The following is a 16,309-nucleotide window of genomic DNA, read 5'->3' as shown; positions in this document are numbered from 1 at the left end:
ACATGTCATTTAACACAACTTCTCCTCAGAATCCTCTTCTGGACCGACTGGGATGCCAGCTTGCCAAGGATTGAAGCCGCATCCATGAGTGGAGAAGGCAGGAAGACCATCCACAAGGAAACTGGCAATGGAGGCTGGCCAAACGGACTCACGGTGGATTATCTGGAGCGACGCATCCTCTGGATTGATGCCAGGTCTTTTTGGTGCAAATACCCTCTTGTCATTCCTGTCAGAAATACAATGATTGTCTTTTTTGTTTTGTTCTATGCAGGTCGGACGCCATTTACTCTGCCAAATACGATGGTTCTGGGCTGATCGAGGTTCTGAGGGGGCACGAGTATTTGTCCCATCCTTTTGCTGTCACCATGTACGGTGGGGAGGTGTACTGGACCGACTGGAGGACCAACACGTTGGCCAAGGCCAACAAGTGGACTGGGAGCAATGTCACTGTGGTCCAGAGAACCAACACGCAGCCTTTTGACCTCCAAGTGTACCATCCGTCCAGACAGCCTCAAGGTGAGTCAGAAGTACACCCAGTAAATTACATGGATATATACAAAAAATTGATGTCTTATATTTGGGCTCAAGAGGTGTTTTTTGGGGGTCGAGCAGAGTGGTTTTGAAACTGTCAGTTTGAGTGCCCAAACAAAGCCAATGCTGACTCACCTTCTGTGCATTTTTTATTGTGACGGGTAAATAAACCACCATGGGGTCAAACACAATTAAATTACATCTTGCCATGCAGCTGAAGTCCACATCAACAATAAGTTCCATTTAGTCGACATTTAGAATTATTTGACGTTGTTTTCTGCATGTAAAATCCTAATTATTTTCTGTAGTTTTTGTTAATTGTAATTGGATTTCCATATGGGAACATTTTTTATTTTTGTTGAACATTTTAGAACAAATTAATAACAGAAACAGAGGTACCATTGAGTAATACTATATTTTTAGGTTGTAGATTCATCTCCTCCTCCTGTGAGAGATGGAGACAATGAACGGCAGGCTCACATGCCTAGACACTATTTGAATCAGGTGATCAGCATGTGCAGGACTAGTTTTGGATACAAGAGGCCTCTAGTCTCAAACAGATAATCATAGCAAACCAGTCAACATGAATGTGTGTCTTAGCAGAAATACTACATATATTAGTATATGTTTGTGCATAATTATACCTGAGCTCCCAGGCTACCATGGTACCACTACTATGCTGTTTGTATGTGCTGTGCTCTTTCCACACCGCCACATACTGTAGCCGTATATCCAGCTGCAAATGAAGTCCATACCTGTGAAAGTTGCCATTCATACATTCACATTCTTGTTTCGTCTGCAGCGCCTAACCCGTGTGCTGCCAAAGACGGCCAGGAGCCCTGCTCTCATCTTTGTCTCATCAACTACAATCAGACGTTCTCGTGTGGCTGCCCCCACCTCATGAAGCTCGGGCCTGACAGGCGTACTTGCTACGGTAAGCATGAACATCGTATCTACCGCCGCAGACAAACGCCCTGTGGAAAGCTTACAAATAATTCCCTCTCGGAGTGTAATCCCTGTCTTTGCTAAGTCGTTTATTTTTCTTTCTTTTTATAAGTATGTGCATGTTTATGTGTGTGTGGTGGAGAGAGGGGGTGCAGCGAATAAACAAGACTTTTTTCATTTTGAGGTGCCATTATTGTGGCAGCTTTGGTCCCCATTGATGTGGTTGTGATGAGTGTACGTGCAGCCAGATTAGTATTCAGCGCAGGGATCGCTATTCTCTTCAGGGGTAATGGAATGGAGAAGCCCGTTCTTGTCTGATGCAGGCAACCCTCCACGCCACCCACCACCTCGCCTGACTGGGCTGATCCAGCTTGACACTGTTATTATTCCCCTCCTTCTTTCCTGCACAGTCTCTCTTTTCCTGTCTATTATGTCGGCGCTGGAGGTTCACCGATAATAGGACTGGCGAGACCGGTGCAGTCGTAATGGATCTTCTCTCGTTGCATTCATTCACATGCTCATGACGGTGCGATGGAGTTAGCCAGCCAGATGTAGATGAACGGTTTGTTCAAGGAGCTCCAATGATGGAGATCTCAGGGCCACCAAGCCTGCCTTGATGTATTCTCTAGTATGAAAGACAACAGGCAGATGCTCAGATGAATGATGTACCTTCTGCCATCTAGTGGAAGAGCATTTCATTATTTTTGAGTGTGTCACTGTCATAGGCAGATGAACAAAATACAATAAATAATAATCCAATAAATAATCCTCACTCGGGATGGGACTAGGGCCTGTTATTGGCTTTTTACAAATATCCAGATTCATTGGTTCCTGACCCGACTGTGATAAGTGAATTCCTGAAAAGTTGTATTCTTTATTTCAAAATGGAATATTTTTATAGTTAGAGCATAAAAAACCTGTTTATGACCTCTAAACAGTTTTTAACATTATTAGAGCCCTCTAGACATGAAATAACACCCCTATAGTCACCTAATTGTATTACCCAATATAGTAGATTTAATAAGAGACGCAATATAGACCCACACCCCCACCCCCTTCATTTAGCCATTTGTATTCCTCAAAATTTCATACACACAATTTACTTAAAGCAGCATATTTTTTGATGAGCATTAGCCGTATCCAACCACAAAAGAGCATGATATATATATATATATATATATATATATATATATATATATATATATATATATATATATTTGAAAAGTGAAGCCTATCCCAGCCCGGACTTTGAACCATATAAGGAAGTCCACCCCTCTGTGATGTCACAAAGGAGCAGTTTTACCACGCTTCTTCAAACGGAGCGTTTTGAGCAATCCCAAACTTCTCTCAGGCCTCACATCCAAATGTGCAAACCTCATTAGCTGAAACTTTGGCATGGTGTAACACGAGAATACAACATTCTAACTACATTTATAGGTCCGAAAAGTTCATACAGCACTGCTCTGGCAAAAGACCCAGATAAAGAATTTTTATGCCAATATCATCTGATAATATGGGTTGGCTGACATGATCATCCCTAATGCAGTATACCTTCATACACAGTATACCATAATACACAGTATACAGTATATCAAAAAATATGTCATTGCTTCTCCCTTCAGAGTCTCGTCAGTTCCTGCTGTACGCTCGCCAAATTGAGATCAGAGGAGTGGATATCGACAATCCCTACTACAATTACATCATCTCCTTCACTGTGCCTGACATCGACAATGTAACGGTGGTGGACTACGACGCCATGGAGCATCGTATTTACTGGTCAGATGTCCGCACGCAGACCATCAAGAGGGCTTTCATAAACGGCACTGGGGTGGAGACCGTGATATCTGCTGGTATGACTCACACCACAACACATGAATAACTGTATTGTACTTAACCCAGAGGAACTCAAACAATTGGTGCTTTAAGGAAAAGTATGGCTGATGTACCACAAACCCAGTGGAGATGGAGTCCTGGAGCTGATCCTTGACCAATAGCAACAGAGTAGTGGTGTTCCAATAAGCTGTTCCAGGGGTGTCTAAAATGTCGTCTGGGGGCCATTTGCAGAAAGCGTTTGTTCTTTTTATTGGCTTGTGGCAAATGCTAAAAAATGGTTAAATGTAAAAGATCACCAGTAATTTTACAAAAATAAAATATATAGAGAACAAGTCCAATGCTAATGAGAAAAAGTCCCACTTGTACGAGATTAAACCTGGAATATTATGAGGGGAAAAATAATGTCACTTTGTGTGCATTTTTTAAAGGAGTAATATTATGCATAACAGAACTAGATTAGGTTTTAATTCTTGGAAAATGCATTAGGGGAGAAAGTCTAAATATTATGGCAATAAAGTCAGAATATGATAATAATTATGAGATGAAATTGTGCAAACATTTATAAAGAAATGAAAATATTAATGAAATGTAATGAATTTAATTAATAAAATGAAAAACAATTCTATCAAAAAACAGCACACAGAGTTCATTCAACTTAGCATATCTATTGTTTTATAAAATATCAAAGTGACCCTTGCATCCTTCCATTTTTCACTATGTGGCTCTCACTGGAAAGAGTTTGGACACCGATGAGCTATACATTCAATGATATCTAATGTTAGATGTCACATTGCTCTCATGAGTTGACAAAAAAAACACATAAAAAATGCATGTGTGTTGTGTGGATGTGGGCATGCAATGTTGGGGCCGGAAGAGGGTGGGACGTAATGCTGGGCTTTCGGCTTTGGGGAGTTGTGGATACCAGAATTTTGCTCTGGTAACAGGCATATTGGCTTTGTTTGGCTATGAAAATAAATGTACCAAAAAGTTTGATTTTATAGCTCTCACGAGAAAAAACCTTGGTGACTCAGTAGTACAGTCAGTAGTACATTTAAACATGTACACTTCGGTATCGGTATTGGACAATTTTACTAATGGATGATCGGGATTGGTATCGACAGCATAAAACCCTGATGGGAACATCCCAAATTATTTCTCCTGTTTTTATACGTTTTGGTTTTTGTCTGGAACAGATTGCCAAATATCAAAGTTATACTGTATTAGGGAACGACAATATGTTTTTTTTAACAAATATTACAGGTCTCAATTTTAAAGACATATTTATTAAAATGTAAACACTGAACACAGGTGGCAATATTTCAACTTCAACAAAGTTGAACTGTTAGAGGCTAATTAAAAGTTGAAAACATACCCTTGTTGTGATTCACCACTGTTGCAGTGTGGGAGGGGTACCACGACTCCGGCAACACAAAGCTGCCCGGCGGATGCCTGTCTGTAAATCATGCGGCAGAAAAATACATTGGCGAACCCACGCGCATATCGGCCAGATATATCGGCCGACCGATGTATAGGTCGATCCTTATACTGTATTAACTGTATATAGTAACACAACATTTAAAAAATTATTCCTTGTGTGCTTGTCCATCTTCAGATCTGCCCAACGCTCATGGTCTTGCAGTTGACTGGGTTTCCAGGAATCTCTTCTGGACCAGCTACGATGCCAACAAGAAACAAATTAATGTCGCCAGACTGGACGGCTCGTTCAAAAACGCTGTGATCCAAGGCCTGGACAAGCCCCACTGTCTAGTTCTGCATCCTATCCTGGGGTGAGTCACACCGTACACACGCTGTGAAGCCGTCACATGAAGTCAAAGTAAAGCTCATTGAAATATCACATCGGAACCACACAGATTTTCACCTTTACCCTGTATCACGCTGACTTTGAACCCCGCTATCCTTTCCTTCCTCCTCATTATTTACGGCCTGTCTATCTTGTCTTCTGTTTCCGTCTTTATCCTGTGACTCTTTTCTTGTTTAGCAAATGTCTGTTTTCCTTAGTGTCTTGAAACCTAATCCCCTGCTGAGCTCCCCAAACCAAGCCTGCATGGCCTCGCTTCTAAGTAGCACAGCAGAGACAGACCATCTGTATTTATACATCAAGTTCAGTCCCCTTGAATGTTTTCTCTTTTTTTTTTTCTGAAGTGGATTAAGAAGGTAGAGAGTCTGTAAAATTGTTGTGGCCTTCTGTCTTTTCTCCGCTCCTCCCTTCCCACTTAAATGGAGGAATGTTTGTGACGTGAGCGTTGTTGTCGTGGGGGAAATGAAAAGCAGATGCTGCGAGATGCATGCGTCGTCTTTCTGGCACACCATCACTGCGTGCATCCTGGGGTGGGCGCAGGCAAGGCATGAGGCTTTGAAAGGAAATGGGCAAAGCTCCTTTTAAAGAAACTGTCGTCTGTACTCGGTCTAAGTACAGGAGCACACAAGATGTCTTACAGAAAGAGAAGAATGGTTGCTGCTTAACCCAATTCTGCTGTGCCTAAACACGAATTAAAAGACTGGACAAATATTAAAGGGGACCTATTATGATCATTTTCCAGCCCTTTGTATTGAGTTTTGTACTGTTGTACAACAGCAGCTACGCACGATAATCCACACAGAAAGCTTTCTAGATCTTCCAGAATCTGCACCTATTCCAGCTGTATTTCCTTGGATTTCCAAAACGGTCCGTTTTAATTTATTCCATCCACGGCCCACATCCAGGCACACCCACTCCGCTGTGTTTGGTATCACTCCCACGTGTTCCCGAAGACTTCCGGACTACTGCCGAACCCAACTTTCTAATTGTGTCTGTGCAATGATGATAATAAATGAATAAACCATTTGGAGAGCTACTTGAAAGTGGTTAGGAGCTACTGCTTGTTTTTTGCAGGACTACCCGTGATTTAAAAAACTCGGGTAGACTGGTGGTGAAAGAAGGCTATTAGCAATTCCAGACATTTGCACCCCATATCCTGCGTGTACACTACATAGTGCTACACAGACAACTGCTTACGTACACAAAATAAACACGGGTATCAATTGCTACTTACAGCTTGCGCTTCTGACACTTCAAAATGACCAAATAATGTTGGAAAGCCATCGGATTTCAGCCGCAGTTGGTGGATAGTCCATCTTTGCCCATGTTCACAAAACAATCCCGTATTTTTCACTAGCTGTTCAGGAGTCTACAACTCCAACCACTTCTGCCTGATACCTGACTGTTGGGCAATTTAGCTGTCCCTCAAACCCGAATAAACATGTCCCGGAAGAAGCCAATGCTCTGTGAAATCTTCAACATAGCCATGTAGCGGGGTAGCAGTGTTTGCGGACGGGGCCTACAGCTTGTGCTCACTGTTGGCGAACTGTGATGTTACAAAGAGTGTGACGTGTTTGAAAATATTCTCTGAAACAGAGCGTTCAGCGCCATCCCTAACTTCTTTCAGGGCTCACTTCCAAATGTGCAAACCTCTTATCTTTGGCGTAGTTATTCTAACTACATTTATAGGTCAGAAAAAGCATTGTGGTCCCCTTTAAAGATCACATCTTCACGACTACATGAAAAGCACAACAAACAAATACAGACCAATGCAGTTTGTTTGGGGGAAAAGTCATTTGACAGCAAGACTGCAGCAGAAAGGTTTGCTGAACAAGAGGACCTGGAATTAAAAACTGCGGATCTTTTCTCACAAGATCTTACTCAGTTAAGGGTGATAAGATTTCTCCTCCAGAGAACTGTCTCACAATAATAAATAACTGCAAAAAATGAGGAGCAATGCAAGGTAACATAGTAGAAAGTTGGAGGGAAATACAGTAGATGCTTGCAAAGCCAAATGCCATAGTATACTGAATGTATTTGAAAGTGGTAGCAACATAACAGACAACAAAACAAACCTGCCCAACTCAAACGTATCCACACAACTCAGTTTTAGGGATTAAAAAAAATATAAATTGAGGTGCAGAGCCTTCGTTCTGACACTCACTGAGACGTTTGGTCGGTTATGTAAATACAAACAAAACAGCATAAAATTGTGTGTGTTCACAGAAAGTCATGGCAAAAGAAATTCTGCTCTTTAATACAGTTGAAAAGTCAGCATTTCAAGAAATGCTGCAAACGTTTGACAGACTGAAGTAGTTGCCTTTGGGAAACAGCAATTCCACCACTTTACAGAATGAAAGATGTCATATTGAAGGAAATATTGAATTATTATCATACATTGTTATTATATACAGTATCATCTTATTATATTATTAGTGGTTTCAGAAAATGTTGACAATAATATTGCTTAGCGTCAATTTGTGGGCAATAGACATAGTTTTTTTGACTCTGTTAAATTAAAAATGTTATTAATCCAGTCACATTTTTTCTTCAAAAATGTCATCTGGCCTTGTTCTCGCGGTCCCAATCTCATGCATTGTCTCACCTCGGGAGTTGGGTGTCTCGTGACAGACCCTATTTATCTGTTATTGCTCAATATACATTCCACATTTATTTATGCAGTTCATTATGTTACTATAGTATGTCACTCTCATTTTTATTGATTTTATTTTATTTTATATTTTATCTATTGTCTTTTATTATTTTTTGTTTTTAATTTATTGACTTATTTAATTCATTTTCATTTAACACTTATTTTCCTCTTGTTTTTTTTTCCTTAATCACTGTTATCTGTTCATTATTACAATTTTTTTCCTACTAGAAAATGTTGACATTTCAACACAGTGAACAAATTATCAGTAATTACTGAGACACGGAGAAGTTCCCAATTCCTCTTTTTCAGACATGAAAGTTGAATTGTGCAAAGTTGAAAAGTATAAACATCAGATTTTCCTTGACGTAACTTGTTAAGCATCTCTGAAACAAATAAACCATGGCCAAAAAAATGTTATGTCTGAATTCATTGCTGTGTTGCACGTACTGCGTAAAGTAAGATATAGCAAAGGTTGCTTTACTGATTCTCTCTGCTTTCCTCCCGCAGGAAACTCTACTGGACAGATGGGGACAATATCAGCTTAGCCAACACAGATGGCAGCAACCAAAGTGTCCTTTTCACCAACCAGAGAGGCCCTGTCGGTGGGTATCACAATGGTTTAGGTGTTCCTCAGGGCTTTGTTGTCGAGCCATACAGACGTAGGACTATATGGATTGGACACATAGAATGTACGTACACTTAGTAATATTGAGTTTTCAAACATTGGAGTGTTTGTTTTCCAGGGCTCTCCATTGACTTTGACACTGAGCAGCTTTACTGGATCAGCTCAGGTAATAGCACCATCAACCGCTGCAAGCTGGATGGCTCTGGATTTGAAGTCCTCGAAGGGGCCAAGGGCAAGTTAACCAAGGCTACGGCTTTAGCCATAATGGGTTAGTGGCCTAATTTTGTCTTCTGCAAATGTCACCCAGTTTTGTGTCTTGACAATGTAAGGTGTGCTCTTAGTCCCTCATAACAGTAATGACATGTCATTGTCCTCCAGGGGATAAGTTGTGGTGGGCCGACCAAGGAACTGACCAGATAGGAACGTGTAACAAGAAGGATGGTGGCAACTGGAAAGTCCTAAGGAACAGCACATCCCCAATGATGCACATGAAGATCTACAACGAAACAGTGCAAAAAGGTGCCTATTTTACCTTTACGATGACAATATTTCAGGCGGAGGCTGTGGTTATCAGTCGGAAAAGGGTCCATCGAGTCATTTCTTGCCCGAGTTGGAGGAGTTAAAATGTCTTGGGTTCTTGTTCACAAGGGAGTGAAAACTGGAGACCCACAGCCAAATTGGTGCAGCGGTCTGAAAACTGGAAAGCAAAGCTTCTACTTCTACTTTCCTACCCTCAGCTAGGATCACATGTTTTCCTCGATATTGGTCGATTGGTCATCTGAGAGCAACTCAGGGTAGATCCAGTGCTCCTTACATCCAGTCCAGAGGAGCTAGTTAGGGTGGCCAACTTGTGGCTAGGAGGAGGTCCAGGCATAGACCCGGGACACGATGGAGGGATTATGTCTCGGCGATGGCCTGGATATGCCTTAGAGTCCCCATGGTAGAACTGGAAGAGGGGGTCTGAGACCAGAAGGTTTGTGCTGTCCTCGTGACCAGGACCTGGATACACGGCAGAAAAAGGAAGACTGGATGGAGTAAAAGACTGTATTTACTGTCAGTTTGTGTTTTCATAAGCAGATTCTTGATACCGATCTTCTAGTAGGTTTTATTCCATAGGACCTGTTGTATTCATTATTACCTTGGTTCAAGTACTTGTCGTGTAAGGTCTCATTCTTGAACCAAGACATAGTTGAGTTAGTTTAGCACGTGTTTCGTTCTTTACTTTTTGTGTTTTCATGTGTTTGTTCTCATGTTTTTCTTTGTTTCCAGGCACCAATCTTTGCAGCAATAACAATGGTGACTGTTCCCAGCTGTGTCTCCCCACCTCCCCGACCAGCAGGGCTTGCATGTGCACTGCAGGATACAGCCTGCGCAGGGGCCAGCAGTCTTGCGAGGGTGCGGCGCATTACATTTGTATTGTGTAGGCTTTGAAAGAGTCAAACGCTTGCTAACGAGTGTGTGTTCGCTGTAGGTGTTGGCTCCTTCCTCCTGTACTCTGTCCATGAGGGGATACGTGGTATTCCTTTGGACCCGTCGGACAAGTCTGATGCCCTTGTACCAGTGTCAGGCACCTCCCTGGCTGTGGGAATAGATTTCCATGCTGGTAAATCAAGCTGTTTGGAATCATAAAAGTCCTGCCATTTGATTCATTCACCTTTTGATCCGTGTTTCCTCAGACAATGACACTATCTACTGGGTGGATATGGGCCTGAGCACAATCAGCAGGGCCAAGAGAGACCAGACGTGGAGAGAGGACGTAGTCACTAATGGCATCGGTAGGGTGGAGGGAATAGCTGTGGACTGGATAGCAGGTGAGATGACACACTGTGAGCTGTCGGAACAACAAAGGTCTTATCTTTAATCGGAACCTGTTATGTGTCTGATGACCTAGCAAGTAAAGAGCAAATGTTAGCGGGGTCAGAACGACACTGCTAGTGAAAGTCGTGCCCCACTATTTGAGCAATACTGGGTTAGTGAATCCAATCCACGCACTCTGGGACTTGTACGACGTCACTCTGCCTTTTGGTGTCTGCACAGGAAATATCTACTGGACAGACCAAGGTTTCGATGTGATCGAGGTGGCCCGTCTGAATGGATCTTTCCGCTACGTGGTTATCTCGCAGGGCTTAGACAAGCCTCGCGCCATCACTGTCCACCCTGAGAAAGGGTGAGAAGGCAGCAATTTTGACTTCAGGTTGCTATTTCCCTCTTGATTGACTACCAAAGGAGTCATCGTTGTGCCTGTGTGTGTGTTTGTGCAGCTACTTGTTCTGGACGGAGTGGGGCCAGTACCCCCGTATTGAACGCTCCCGACTGGACGGCTCACAAAGGGCTGTTCTGGTGAATGTCAGTATTAGCTGGCCCAACGGTATCTCCATCGACTATGAGGTAGTGTAAAACAAAGCCCTGCAGTATGATAAAAGTGATAACTTTCATTTGAAAATGCACGCCGCTCATGCAGGACGGTTTGCTGTACTGGTGCGACGCCAGGACTGACAAAATTGAGCGCATCAATCTGGAGACAGGAGAGAACAGGGAAGTGGTTCTGGCCAACAACAACATGGACATGTTCTCTGTGTCCGTGTTTGAGAGCTACATCTACTGGAGTGACCGGTTAGTCCTGGCTTTGCCTTTACTGGTTGTGGTTGTCTGCCACTTTTCTTTATTGTCATCACCTGTTTTCATGCAGGACTCATGCTAATGGCTCCATAAAGAGAGGCAGTAAAGACAACGCCACAGACTCGGTCTCTCTGAGGACTGGGATCGGGGTGCAGCTCAAGGATATTAAGGTCTTTAACCGGGCCAGGCAGCAAGGTGAACATGGTTACATTCACACACTGGACACGACAACATCAGTAATAATAACAATATTAGTTACATACCTGCATGCAAGTAAATACTGTGCAGATTTCAAAACACAAGAACAATGAAATACAACCGTCCCTTGCCACTTGGACCTTTGACATTTCATTGTATCGTAGTTTGTCAAAAATATATTTTCATTGCTGTTTCATGGTATTATTATTATTAAATCAATATTTTTTTGCAAACATAAAAATGAAAGTAAAATATAATTCAGAAGACGCACCCAAAGGTGTTACGATGACATATACGTAGTATTCTACACTGGTCACTAGGTGCCAGTAATGTTACATGGATGAGACAATAGCCACTGCAGGAAGTGCTTTACAGAATGTGATTCTATATTATTCCATGTTATCGTTTACTTATTTACTTCTATATTATTATTACTTATTTCTTACATGCCCTATTTTGTCCTATTATGTCTACTTTATTGGATTAGGGGATGCCAAGGCAACTATAGGGATACGATATTGGGATACGTTTTTCTATTTTTCAATGCCCCAAATTTTCCATTTATAAATAAGAATCCCTTATCACGGTGGGGTCTGGAACCAATTAACCGCAATAAAAACGAGGGATTACTGTATAGATATGATACATAAAATATGAATGAGTGGGGGCGGGGCAATTTGATACATTTTGTTCAGTCTCTGTCCCACTGTGTTGTTTAACAATTCCATCTGAAACAGACTTTTATGAATGTGTTTATGCCTCCAGACATGGCAGCATTTTGACAACAGTAGGACCAAAAATGAATGTTTTCACAGCCATGACATGTACTCACATATTTCATATAGGCAGCCCGCTCGCTGTCATGCTCCCTCTCCTGCACGGCAAAAAGTCACTTATTGGTCTCATGTTCCATGGTTTATTTCCTGACCATGTCATTTTCTGTATTCAGGAACGAATGTGTGCAAAGTCAACAACGGCGGGTGTCAGCAGCTTTGTCTTTACCGCGGCAACGCGCAGCGCACATGCGCCTGCGCCCACGGCATGCTGGCCGAAGACGGAAGCAGCTGCCGCGACTATGACGGCTACCTGCTGTACTCGGAGCGCACCATACTAAAGAGCGTTCACCTGTCGGATGAAAACAACTTGAACGCGCCCATCAAACCGTTTGAGGACCCCGAGCACATGAAGAATGTCATTGCCCTGACCTTCGATTACCGAGGAGGGGGAGGGAAGGGAGCCAACCGGGTCTTCTTCAGTGACATCCACTTTGGCAACATCCAGCAAATCAGCGATGATGGATCTGACCGCAAGACTGTAGTAGAGAGTGAGTATTACTGTTCCCATCTGATCTGATTCCCTGTCTTATCCACAACGTCCTTTTCACAATTATATGAGCTAGAATTCAAAATATTTTTTTGCATCCCATTTGTAGCAAAAAAAGGATGGGAGATATACCACAGACCAAGTGGAACACATTTATGTTTCTTTTCTTCTGCCTTTTTTGGGCTTGTACTTCAAGTTGTATTTGAAATTGAACCAAAAAATATAGCAGTAGCAATATTATTTCAGTTCTGAGTTTTGATGGAAAAGTCAGGGTTTTATCTGTATTATTTTGAATACAGGTAATCTGTATATTCATTCATTCATTCTTTTTCGACCGCTTATCCTCACGAGGGTCGCGGGGGTGCTGGAGCCTATCCCAGCTGTCTTCAGGCGAGAGGTGGGGTTCATACCTATGGACAATTTGGAGTCACCAAAGAACCTAGCATGTTTTTGGAATGTGGGAGGAAACCGGAGTACCCGGAGAAAACCCACGGCCCTGTATATTATCTCTCTCTATTTTTAATATGATGTATTTTTATGTATTATTTGTAATCTTCTATGATGGATGGGATTGTGCAGTTCAACACATGAACGAACACAGACAGACAAAGCTCCATTTCAATGATTTCAAAGCTCTTCTAGTGACTTTAATGATTTAAATGCAGGGATTGGTCGTCTTGACAAGGATTCCAATGAGAGATGATTAGCTGTAGATCCCAGTACAGTAGATAGTCCGAGAGGATTAGTTATGCCACACCCCCACTGGCGCTCTGCCCTCCCCTCTTGAACAACTTCTGCAGGTCCTCTCTGAACTTTTGGGACATGAGCGCATAGAGAATAGGGTTTAGCACGGTGGAAGCGATGGCCATGAGTCGTGCGAACACGGTGAACGGGCCGTATCGTGGGGAGGTGCCGGTAGCACCTGAGCTTTGATCCAACAGTAAGGCCAGCATCAGGCCGTAGGAAGGCAGCCAGCAGAGAGTAAATGCCAGAACCAGCAAAGCAGACGTCTGGGTTACCTTGCTCTGGTAGCGTTCTATTTGTGGAGCCTGACTGGCCTTCCGAGTCCTCCACAGGAACAAGTAGATGTTTCCATAAGCAATGGCGATGGTGATTAGTGGGAGCAAGAAAGCTACGAGAAAGTGGAACAATCCGTAGATGAGCTGGTCTCTATGGGACAGGAAAGCGAAGCAAGCGAGCCCATCTGGGTTACGATGAGGGGTTCCCACTGAGCGGAACACTAACTGGGGCATCGCCAGGCAGCATGCTGGCACCCAAAGAAGCACGGCAGCGATGCTCACCCTGCGAGGAGACAGGAGGTGGTAAGCTCTGGTAGGGTGCACCACCGTCATGTAGCGAGACACCGCCAGGGTGGATAGCGTGAAGGCGCTGGCTGAGGAGCAGGCCGATCCCAAAAAGCCCGCCAGGCGACACAGGAAGTCTCCAAATGGCCACAGCTGCATGGCGATGGCGACTGTGTGAAAGGGTAGCGTGGCGAGAAGGAGCATGTCTGCAGAGCTGAGGGCCAGCAGGAGGACGTCTGTACCCGTTCCAGTCATGGAGCTCTGTGCAGACTGACCCGTTGTCCTCCTGTGCCTCCTGCAGAGGATCACCATCACCATGCTGTGGCCCCCCACACCCAAAAACAGAATCAGGACATCAAAAATAGGGACGAGGACTTGCTCAGCATTGCCTGGCCTGCTGTCGCTACTGTTTCCTAGCAGATCCTCTCCACCTGTAGAATTCCACAGCAACATTTTTATGTCTTCAGTTTAGTCTTTGCCTCTGTAATCATGCTCCGGGCGCTCGTAAAACCCGAGATAAGGCGCACATTGGAAGCGATGGCTCACATTATGGGTGAATGGCAGTCTACACGGGAAAACAAAGACAATTTCCTTTAAGCATCGATGATTAAAGGCACCGCAGGGAGCCCCTAATTGTTGTTAAAACGTGTACCCACAGTAGATACGCTGCCTCCTGACATTTACCCATTCATGCACAGCCATTGATGTAAATTCTTGCTTGTTGGGCCATTCCGAGCAGGTCAATGCTGAAAAAAGGCGTCATCTGCGTTTTATGAGGAGTTTCTCGTCACGCCGAAGCAGCTCCAAGCCGCTCCTGAGAAAGAAAAAGGCCATGTTGAATAGCTTTACAGAAAGACTGGATGGCGGCGAGTCATCAGCAGGTGAACTCTGGACTGATTATGATAGAGCAGGACGAAGATTGGCCGGCATGCTCACAGGGGGTGGTCCCTGTGGAAGCCAAACATAGTAGCTTTTTCCCAGGGTGCGTTCACTTCCCAAAGAATGTCAACATTTGAAAATGAGACATGAGAGAATATGAGGTGATCAAATGTGTGCCATAGCTTGGATGTTGTTTGGTACTCACTGGCCACAACATATGTTCCTAATGAAGTGTCTGTGAGCGTGAGGAATTGGTATCAGGAATATGGGTAATTATTGACTGCTGATAAGAAACACTGACCTGCTATTTGTTCAAATCAATGCCATACTTGTACGTCACTGTACATCTCAACTCTATATATACACTACATTGCAGCCTCCAGCCTCGCCTGCAGCCACACTGCTGCTGGAGTAGCCAGCATGCTTTGCGGGCACGGATTACACAGGTTTTTAAAAACATTCATCATTGTAGCGCTAAGTTGGCACCCTGAGTAAGACGGCAAGTGAAAGAGTACCTTTAGCTGTTGTCTATCGTGTGTGTGTGTGTGTCTCCATTTCAACCCCAGGACGTTGTGTTCCTCCATCCTGGCCAGTGCTTGTCAGCCATCTGGCCTCTCTTCAGGCATGAAGTACACAGGGTTTTTTTTTTCCTGACTCACGTCAAGGTTAAAAAGTAGAATTTGTGCTCCTCCTCCTCTGCTGAGGTATTGCAGGGGAAAATAATACGGCACTTTAATCGCTATTGTGACCTTTTTAGTGAGGCATTTTTTGCCGAAAATCCCGAGCCCGAGCCAAGACATTTCCACAATGTTCTTGGAAATGTCTTGGCTCGGGCTCTGACCCCTTCCTTCCACCCTGCAGCCTTTTAACTCCGCACTAGTGTTGACATGCTTCTTTTCCCTCACCCTCATTATTATTATTATCATCTCTATTTAGGATTCATCTTCACTCCCAATGTCCAGTGTTATTGTTAAAGGGTACCTGTTATGCTCATTTTTTCATTTTTTTTATGCTGAGAAATCGGTCTGGGTTCTTAGCCTGAAGTCACTGTGTTTTTGCAGATGTGGGCTCAGTGGAGGGTCTGGCGTACCACCGGGGCTGGGATATGCTGTATTGGACCAGCTACACCACCTCCACCATCACCCGCCACACAGTGGATCAGAGCCGCTGGGGCGCTGTTGACCGGCACACTGTGGTCACAATGTCAGGAGATGACCACCCCAGAGCCTTCGTTCTGGACGAGTGCCAGAGGTTGTACTTCCATATACGGGATTGTTTTCTCTGATCCTTGTCTGTCAGCTCCTTTGTTAAATGTCTTGTTTTTTCACATAGCCTCATGTTCTGGACCAACTGGAACGAGCAGTCTCCCAGTATCATGCGGGCCACGCTCACTGGGTCCAACGTGCTAGTCATCATTGGCACTGACATCCGAACCCCCAACGGTTTGGCCATTGACCACCGTGCTGAAAAGCTTTACTTCTCTGACGCCACCTTGGACAAGATCGAGCGCTGCGAGTATGACGGCAGTCGGCGCTACGTGAGCTACATATTTATTCAGCAGTGCATTTGCATATCTGTTT

At 43.7% G+C, this 16,309-nt stretch overlaps 2 protein-coding genes across 4 annotated transcripts in view; one reads left to right on the top strand and one right to left on the bottom strand.

The window, feature by feature from the left end:
• LOC131106550 (low-density lipoprotein receptor-related protein 1-like) overlaps positions 1-16,309 on the top strand; it is a 113,967-nt gene that overhangs the window by 80,103 nt on the left and 17,555 nt on the right. For all 3 annotated transcript variants that reach the window (XR_013630249.1, XM_058055731.2, XM_058055730.2), the window contains exons 26-43: positions 30-194; positions 272-516; positions 1,334-1,465; positions 3,099-3,326; positions 4,922-5,096; positions 8,289-8,383; positions 8,525-8,674; positions 8,785-8,925; positions 9,676-9,801; positions 9,878-10,009; positions 10,083-10,217; positions 10,444-10,573; positions 10,668-10,794; positions 10,868-11,019; positions 11,096-11,220; positions 12,173-12,547; positions 15,791-15,980; positions 16,062-16,266. Coding sequence is in view for 2 of the 3 variants with exons in the window: in XM_058055731.2 (XP_057911714.2) it covers positions 30-194; positions 272-516; positions 1,334-1,465; positions 3,099-3,326; positions 4,922-5,096; positions 8,289-8,383; positions 8,525-8,674; positions 8,785-8,925; positions 9,676-9,801; positions 9,878-10,009; positions 10,083-10,217; positions 10,444-10,573; positions 10,668-10,794; positions 10,868-11,019; positions 11,096-11,220; positions 12,173-12,547; positions 15,791-15,980; positions 16,062-16,266 (3,028 nt within the window). In the remaining variant the exon portion in view is untranslated. The remainder of the gene's footprint in view (positions 1-29; positions 195-271; positions 517-1,333; positions 1,466-3,098; positions 3,327-4,921; positions 5,097-8,288; positions 8,384-8,524; positions 8,675-8,784; positions 8,926-9,675; positions 9,802-9,877; positions 10,010-10,082; positions 10,218-10,443; positions 10,574-10,667; positions 10,795-10,867; positions 11,020-11,095; positions 11,221-12,172; positions 12,548-15,790; positions 15,981-16,061; positions 16,267-16,309) is intronic.
• Positions 13,178-14,732, bottom strand: LOC131106552 (galanin receptor type 2). Its single transcript, XM_058055734.2, has 2 exons — positions 14,507-14,732; positions 13,178-14,415 (listed from the first exon to the last, which is right to left on the bottom strand). The coding sequence occupies exon 2, from the start codon at positions 14,301-14,303 to the stop codon at positions 13,293-13,295; it is 1,011 nt and encodes a 336-aa protein (XP_057911717.2). The 5' UTR covers positions 14,304-14,415; positions 14,507-14,732; the 3' UTR covers positions 13,178-13,292.

This window comes from Doryrhamphus excisus, linkage group LG18 (assembly GCF_037039965.1).
Source record: "Doryrhamphus excisus strain RoL-2023G ecotype Guam linkage group LG18, RoL_Dexc_Guam_v1.1, whole genome shotgun sequence".
Classification (NCBI taxonomy): domain Eukaryota; kingdom Metazoa; phylum Chordata; class Actinopteri; order Syngnathiformes; family Syngnathidae; genus Doryrhamphus; species Doryrhamphus excisus.
Note: the sequence above shows the minus strand (reverse complement) of the source record. Positions and strands in the feature narration are given on the sequence as shown.